At 42.0% G+C, this 8,573-nt stretch overlaps 1 protein-coding gene across 1 annotated transcript in view; it reads left to right on the top strand.

The window, feature by feature from the left end:
* The first annotated feature begins 7,192 nt into the window (after window positions 1–7,192).
* Window positions 7,193–8,573, top strand: part of LAPTM4B (lysosomal protein transmembrane 4 beta) — a 126,887-nt gene continuing 125,506 nt past the window's right edge. The window contains exon 1 of the mRNA XM_036766218.1: window positions 7,193–7,642. Coding sequence (XP_036622113.1) covers window positions 7,544–7,642 — 99 coding nt within the window. The 5' untranslated portion in view covers window positions 7,193–7,543. The remainder of the gene's footprint in view (window positions 7,643–8,573) is intronic.

Raw genomic sequence — 8,573 nt, 5'->3', positions numbered from 1 at the left:
AAATTCTCTCCCCTCTTCTCTCCCCACCCACCCTTCCTAAGAAGGCAAGCAATTCAACATAGGCCACATGTGTATCATTATGCAAAACCCTTCCATAATACATGTGTTGTGAAAAACTAACTATATTTTTGCTCCTTCCTATCCTATCCCCCTTTATTCAATTTTCTCCCTTGACCCTGTCCATTTTCAAAAGTATTTGTTTTTGATTACTTCCTCCCCCTATTTGCCCTCCCTTCTATCGTGCCCCCCTTTTTATCTCCTTCCTCCTTTTTTCCTGTGGGGTAAGATACCCAATTAAGTGTGTGTGTTATTCCCGTTCTCACATCAAATCCCATGAGAGCAAGATTCGCTCACTCCCCCTCACCTGCACCCTCTTTCTTCCAACAGAACAGCGTTTTCTTGCCACTTTTATGCAAGATAATTTATCCATTCTATCTCTCTCTTTCTCCCTCTCTCAATATATTCCTCTTTCATCCCTTAATTTGATTTTATTTTTTTTAGATATCATCTCTTCATATTCAACTCACCCTGTGCCCTCTCTCTCTCTCTCTCTCTCTCTCTCTCTCTCTCTCTCTATATATATATATATATATATATGTCTATATATATATATATATATATGTCTATATATATATATATATATATGTCTATATATATATATATATATATATGTCTATATGTATATTCCCTTCAGCTACCCTAATACTGAGGTCTCATGAATTACATACATCATCTTTCCATGTAGGAATGTAAACAAAACAGTTCAGCTTTAGTAAGTCCTTTATGATTTCTTTTTCTTGTTTACCTTTACATGCTTCTCTTGATTCTTGTGTTTGAAAATCAAATTTTCTATCTAGCTCTGGCCTTTTCACTGAGAAAGCTTGAAAGTTCTCTATTTTATTGAAAGTCTATATTTTGCCTTGGAGCATGATACTCAGTTTTGCTGGGTAGGTGATTCTTGGTTTTAATCCTAACTCCATTGACCTCCAGTATATCATATTCCAAGCCCTTCGATCTCTTAATGTAGAAGCTGCTAGATCTTGTATTATTCTGATTGTGTTTCCACAATACACAAATTGTTTTTTTCTGGCTGCTTGCAGTATTTTCTCCTTGATCTGGGAGCTCTGGAATTTGGCAACAATATTCCTAGGAGTTTTCTTTTGGGGATCTTTTTCAGGAGGGAATTGGTGGATTTTTTCAATTTCTATTTTACCCTCTGGCTCTAGAATATCAGGGCAGTTCTCCTTGATAATTTCTTGAAAGATGAAATCTAGGCTCTTTTTTTGATGATGGCTTTCAGGTAGTCCAATAATTTTTAAATGATTTCTCCTGGATCTATTTTCTAGCTCAGTGGTTTTTCCAATGAGATATTTCACATTGTCTTCCATTTTTTCATTCCTTTGGTTCTGTTTTATAATATCTTGATTTCTCATCAAGTCACTACCTTCTACTTGCTCCATTCTAATTTTTAAGGTAGTATTTTCTTCAGTGGTCTTTTGGACCTCCTTTTCCATTTGGCTAATTCTGCCTTTCAAGGCATTCTTTTCCTCATTGGCTTTTTGGAGCTCTTTTGCCATTTGAGTTAGTCTACTTTTAAGGTGTTATTTTCTTCAGTATTTTGGGGGGTCTCCTTTAGTAAGTCATTGACTTCTTTTTCATGGTTTTCTTGCATCACTCTCATTTCTCTTCCCAGTTTTTCCTCTACTTCTCTAACTTGCTTTTCCAAATCCTTTTTGAGCTCTTCTATGGGCTGAGACCAATTCATGTTTTTCTTGGATGCTTTTGATGTAGGCCCTTTGACTTTGTTGACTTCTTCTGGCTGTATGTTTTGATCTTCTTTGTCACCAAAGAAAGATTCCAAAGTCTGAGTCTGAATCTGAGTCTGTTTTCTCTGCCTGGCCATGTTCCCAGCTGACCCTTGAGCTTTTTGTGGGGATATGACAGCTTGTAGAGTAGAGAGTACTTTGTCCCAAGCTTGAGGGGCTGTGCTGTTGTTTTCAGAGCTATTTCTACACAGCAGGCTCTGTCACCCCAGTGCTCATCCTCCCCAAGAACCGCCAACCCGGACTGCCACTCAGATCTAAGCAGGCTCTACATTCGTGCTCTGATTTGCTACTTAATTCCTCCCACCAGGTGGGCCTGGGGCCTGAAGCAATTGCAGCTGTAGCTCTGGAAGCAGCCTCAGAGCTGCATCACCTCTGCTGTCCCCCGGGAGGTGGCCAACCGTGAACTCCTTTCACCTTGTCCCCAAAGTTTTTCCCACTAAGCTTTTCTGTTGTGTTTGGTGTTTGTGTGTTGAGAAGTCTGGTAACTGCCACAGCTCACTGATTCAGGGTGCTATGGCCTATTCTGCCTGGCTTCTGGTCTCATTGGTCCACGTGTGGCCCACGCTGGGCTCTGCTCCACTCTGCTCCCAGCTTTGTGTGATAGACCTTACCCAGCAACCATCTAGGCTGTCCTGAGTTGGAGCCCTGCTTCCCTCTGATATTTTGTGGGTTCTGCAGTTCTAGGATTTGCTCAGAGCCATTTTTATGTGTGTTTGGAGGGACCTGGGGGAGAGCTTAAGCAAGTCCCTGCTTTCTAGCCACCATCTTGGCTCTGCCCCCTGCCTCCCTTTTTTGCCTGGCAAACAGGAACCTCAACACCATTGGTGGTTCAATTGCTAATTAATTTATGTGATCATTAATTTCATAAGAGAATAAGACCATAAGGGGGACCCTCTGGGTCAAATGGGGGCAAACACATCATGTTCTTTGGATACTTGCCAGGAAAGACCATAATAGTATTGTGGAGTAATGCTTCAATCACACTTTGATAAGGCACAGAGGATACAGGGGCTAATGGCAAAGAAAGTATAGAGACGAATGGCCTAGATGGTCTATAGGCAGATAGAATGGAGAGAGGGATGGGGTGGTGGAAGAAGATGGGCAGTGTGAGGAAGAAAATTGGTAAGAGAAGAGTCACAAAGGGTCACTTACATAATCATGGATTAGAGTTGGGAGTACTTAGGTAGCATGGACCCAGATGGAGGTGGAGGCATGCTGTGGGAACAGGGAGAGGGGAGTTTGGAGTCTCATTTTTATAGGGTTTTGGTAGGGGACAGACAAACTTTTCTCTGTACCACCTTGGGGTTAGTTCATTAACACATCCAAATCATTTCAAAGTTATCAGCAACATTTGGTCTTCTGCTGGTTTTACTGTGGATGTCTGGAGCTTGTCTGAGGCTTATAGTCCATGGCAGTTACCAGTACTCAAAGGCCTTTGCATTAAGTTCTAACTGGCTTCCCCTGATTTAGCATGTAGTCTCAGAATGTGACTTGTTAATTTATCATACAGTTTGCAAGTAACTGTTATGCCCCTTCGGTCTATGGGACTGTCTGTATGTGAATTCTAGGTTCCCCTCTGCAATCTTACTTTTTGCTGGCTTACTTATACTGGCTCCTTATGAATTTACTATACTAACTAGAAGGTGGGGTAGACAGGGGGACCAGAATAAGATGTAATTTTAACACAATGGTGAAAAGCATTGTCCGACTCTCATACAAAATAAAAGGAACTGACTTCATTGTCAGCTGTTTTAACTTCCTCTCTTCCTTTGGTGTTCTGACATTGATTCTAGATCCGTCTAACTTTGATGTGCTTCTAGAGCTTGACATTACTGCCAAGTCTTATGGGAAATGGCATTCCCAAGTGAAACATTGCTCTCTCTAGGTAAAACACCTACTTAGCTAGTTGTAATCAGTTATTTGTTCATATACAAGCTTTTTTCTTAAAATATTTTTTCAAAAACTCAAGCACTGGGTCTCAAAGACTTTATATTGCAAATATTTGCTAAATGTCCCCTTCATCCACTCCCCAAATCACTACTCCATCTTGCACTGGAAATTACAGGTTGAATCCCCAAAAGGGTGAATAATACTCTTTCTCAGGGCTCTAAGGGACAATCCTTAAGGGAGCCCCTGCTGGTGAGCTCATCACAAACAATCAACCAGTAGACAAGTAGCTTTTAGAAAAGGTATACTAATGTATACTAAAGGTATACTAAGAAGGTACGGTAAGAATACTTGATATAAAACATTAACTCCAAACTTGAGATACACTCTTCCACAAACGCTTGCAGAGTGGGAGGAAGTAGGCACAGGTTAAAGTATATTGACAGTGAGTCATATGTAGGGCAAATATGTTGCAAAGGGATAACTCATAACTCCTTTGTCGTAAGTCCCTTTCTCTCTTTTTATTGTCCTCATGGGATTTCCTTTATATGTAGCACTCTGTTGTGCTTCAAGGTGTCTATCTAGAGTCCATAGCTGGCATTTCTCTCTGCCATAAGGGGATCAAACTCCTTCAAGCTGCATTTCCTTGAGTGATTATTGCTCTGCATCTATTTGTCCTTGGTATGCCTTTCTGCTTCCAATGTAGATATTTCTACTTCCACCAACCACAGTCACCCAGGTGGATGCAGCAGCCATTTATCTTTGACTGCCTATGGGACCTTTGAATCTCTCAAACTCACAAAGGGACCTTCCATCTTAGAATAACTAAGAAATAACAAGCACATAGTAACAGGGACAGCTCAGTGCTCACAGATACCCTGGCTAGGAGGGAGACAGAGCAGTCATCCTTCCCCCGTCTAGATCCCAGGGAGGAAGCCCAAAGTAGTCCACTGTACTTCAAAGCAAAGAGGTCAATATAGGGGCAGGTGTCCCCTTTTGTATAGCCACTGAGTTCTGGCCCAGGAACCCCTGAGTTATTGCTCTGACTCCTGTAGCCAATTAGAGAAGTCTTCATCATCACATAGTACAAATCCCTGAGTCATAATAGCCAGAAGTAAGCTCACTACAAACTTCTACTTGGTCACGTTGACTAGAACCAGCCAGGGAATATCTGTGCCCCCCAAATCAAGAAATAATAATAACATTAAGAGAAAATAATAATGATAATAAATAGCTAACAATTATATAGCACCTACTATGTGCCAGACACTGTCCTAGTCACTTTACAAATATTATTTGATTTAATCTTCACAACAATCTTGGAATGCTATTATAGTAGTGCTATATTGTATTATAGGAAGTGCTATACTATATTATATTATAGGAGGTGCTATTATGATCTCCATTTTATAGATGAGGAAACTGAAGCTGACTGAGAGCAAGTTACTTGCTCACACAGTATGTGAATTCAAGTCTTAACTGATTACAATAGGCCAGTCCACCCACAATGCACCTTCATTAATCTCCCAACTTTGGACCACTCTTCCTTGATTGTTTTGTCTTCTCAAAAGATTTTAAAAAGCTTAGCCTTTCATGAACTCTGGAAAGAGCCTCTTTATAGCATTATATTCTGTGATTGAATGCTTTCTCTCTTAATGACTGTAATTAGAAATCAATCCTTAGATCAAAGAAAGAACTTTGAGAGTACTGGGTTAATTCAACACTATCATTTTCTTTTGTCTTCCCTACTTTGGGTACTGGAGGTGTGGAAGGCAGGGCAGGTTCTAAATATCCCTGCAAAAGCAATGTCGTAAATAAATGGGAATTTAAAAGGGGAAAAGCAGTTGGTTTGTGTGATGGAAAGTGAGTGGTTATTTCATCCTGTGGAAAATACCAAAAAGAGGGGAATGGAACAGTAGTAAAGAGCTATCTAGAGCAGGACAGTGAACAAAAGAACAAGAGGAAAGCAATCCAAAAGGGACAAGATAGTTGACAATCTTGAAGGTGAGAAATTAAAATGGGACAAGGAAGTCAAATGCAGAGCTAGCTAAGAACTACAGTGTAATAAGTTTATAGAACAGAGGATAAATATTATTACAGTTGTCAGGGCCCAGGCTTTCAGATCCAGGGATACTTCACTTTACACAAGATTGTTCTTGAAAAGTTATGTGTGAATTGAAATTTGTTAAAAAAAAAAAAAAGAATTCTGTATTCATAGGATCTCTGAAGTGAATTCTTTTCTAAAGTGAAGAATCCTTAGCGCCAAAGTCATTCCCTAATTTTTCATTCCTCTGTTTTGTAAGTCTGACTACATGTTATTATAATGATGATGATGATGTGGTAGATGTGTCTTGGAACTCTGTTGTGACATCTTTGTTTTTTTTTAAATGCAGTAATGAATTAAAATGTTGCTAGCACCTTTTCTTAGGCACCACATTCCAGGGAGAATATCACTTCCACCATGATTGAAATGGGCGATTTGGGGCTACTATATGTGGAACATTTTATATCATTTTATATCATTTTTGTAATTTCAATAAGACCCAGAGCCTGAACTAATTAACCAGAAGAAAAGTCTGGACCTAACAGCTTCTTTGTTCTCTGAATAAGCTCAGAGATGCTTCTTCTTATGTCAATACACTCAGAAAGAGCATTCCTTGCTCTGTCCATGGCCATTAAGGGTGAAAACCTTGACCCCAGACACTATCTTGAATTATGTGACTTTTCCTTATCTTAATATTTTATGGGCATATACTATGTTATGGAATGTTAATGGCAAATTAAACACAGAGATCCTGGGTTGTAATTTCAACTGACACTTTGTCAACTATCTGACTTATTGTATTTACAATCTATTCCATTAAGGAAAATCCTTGTCTTATATCATAATTAACATACAGGCTGCTGTGTTGGGACCAAAAAAATGTATTTAAGCTTCCTCATTTCTTTGTTTGGGGAGTCAGACTTAGTCTGGCCCCCATGCATGCATGTATCCACTAAGTTTAAAGGGAATGAATAAATAAATATATAAGTAATGTAAATTTTTCTATCACCTAGCCTGTTGTTTCCTTCAACCAACTTTCAGGTTTAACACCGTCTAGTCGTAAAAACTGCAGCAAATGGGCCCAAACCGGTATCACACTCTCTCTCTCTCTCTCTCTCTCTCTCTCTCTCTCTCTCTCTCTCTCTCCAACTCAAAACAATCAAAGGAAGAGGGAGAAGGGACTCCTCCAGTTTTACTCCAGCGTTTGATGGTCTCTGGGAATTGCTGAGGGTTCAAAGATCATTTATTTAGCTTTGCCTTCCATCACTTGGTAGCTGGCACAAGTTACCTAGTGACATCATGGAACTCAGACCCAGATTATGGCTAGCACTGGTCACGCGGTGTCGCTGGCTCCCTCTCTCCAAGGCCTTCTTCCCTCCCCCTCAGATCCTCCCCCTTCCTCCCCAGGTCCTCCTTCTTCCCTCCACTCCTCACCCCCGCCCACCCGAAGTCCAATCCCTTCCTCCTTCCTCCCTCCACCACTTGTGCTTGGAGTCCCGCAGCGGCTGCAGCTTGAAACCTCTTTGGGTTTGTCAGAGCCCGGGAACTAGCTAGGGAGGCCGAAAGGAAGGAAGGGGCGGGGGAAGAGGTGCTCCCTAGAGACCACAACAGCCACAGCTACTGGAGGTGGACTGGCAGGCAGGCAGAGGCAGGGTCTTAGCGCTCCAGCAAAGTTGGGCGCGCGTGTCCCGGAACTCTGAGCGGGAGGGGCGGCGGAGCAGCAGCGGTTGTAGAGGCAGTGGCGACCCCTGAGCGGGTCCCAGAGAGTCAGGGCAGGGGCCCTGAAATGAAGATGAGCGCGCCCTGGACCCGCTTCTATTCGAACAGCTGCTGTCTGTGTTGCCATGTTCGCACCGGCACCATCCTGCTGGGCATCTGGTACTTGGTAAGCACGGAGAGGTATCCCTTCGGGGCGATGGGCAGAAGCGATGCAACTGGAAAAGTGGGGTATCTGGGCTTCCTTATGCCGATCACGTTAGAGTTTGTGGAGAACTCTTCCTGCAGGGTTTTTTTTTTTTTTTTTTTTGGTGTGTGTGTGTGTGGGGTCACAGGTCCACCTTCCCTAGGGCTCCTAGTATCCTCTCCCAAACCCCTCCTTCCCTTCTCAGACACGCAGATTGCTCACTTTTTCCGAGGGAGGAAAAGGCGAGCAGGTGTCCCAGGGATGGAATGGGAAGGTGTGCACCTGGCCGAGTAATTGGGATAACTGAGGCCGTGGGAGGCAAGGTGGGGGGAGAAGCGGTCATAGAGACCTGTCAACCAGAAGCCCCAGGGACAAAACGGGGGTTTTTAATCTGAGATCTGTGAATTAGTTTTTCTTTTAAGATCTTGATAATTGAATTTCAATAGAACTGGTTTCTTTTGAAATCCTATGTATTTTATTTTATGCATTTAAAAACATTCTTCTGAGAATGGGTCCACTGGCTTCCCCAGGCTGCCAGAGAGGTGGGGGGTGGCGCACTACACAATAAAGAATAAAAATTCCTAGGAAAAAATACAAGCCCTCTGGTCTGATTTAAAGCTTAGCCCTGGGTGTTTTCGCAGATAGAGGGAAAAATAAAACAAAGCAAACAAAACAAAATGCCTTTGCTTCCTGGTTCCATGCCCCTAGAAATTACTCGACTGCTTTCTACTCCGGTGCCATAGCTTTTTATTATTATTTTTTTCTCTCTTCCTTGCTTCCCGTGCTCATACGTCAGTGGCTGTGGATTTCAGCAGCTCTAGCTGGGTCTGCCCTGTGGGCTGGGTGTTTCTGGAGATAACCCTCCTAAATGGTGTTATTATTAGAAATCTAATTCTCCCTAAGAGTCAGTAAT

Source organism: Trichosurus vulpecula, chromosome 1 (assembly GCF_011100635.1).
Source record: "Trichosurus vulpecula isolate mTriVul1 chromosome 1, mTriVul1.pri, whole genome shotgun sequence".
NCBI lineage: Eukaryota > Metazoa > Chordata > Mammalia > Diprotodontia > Phalangeridae > Trichosurus > Trichosurus vulpecula.
The sequence above is the reverse complement of the archived record's forward strand: the minus strand, read 5'-3'. Positions and strand labels throughout refer to the sequence as shown.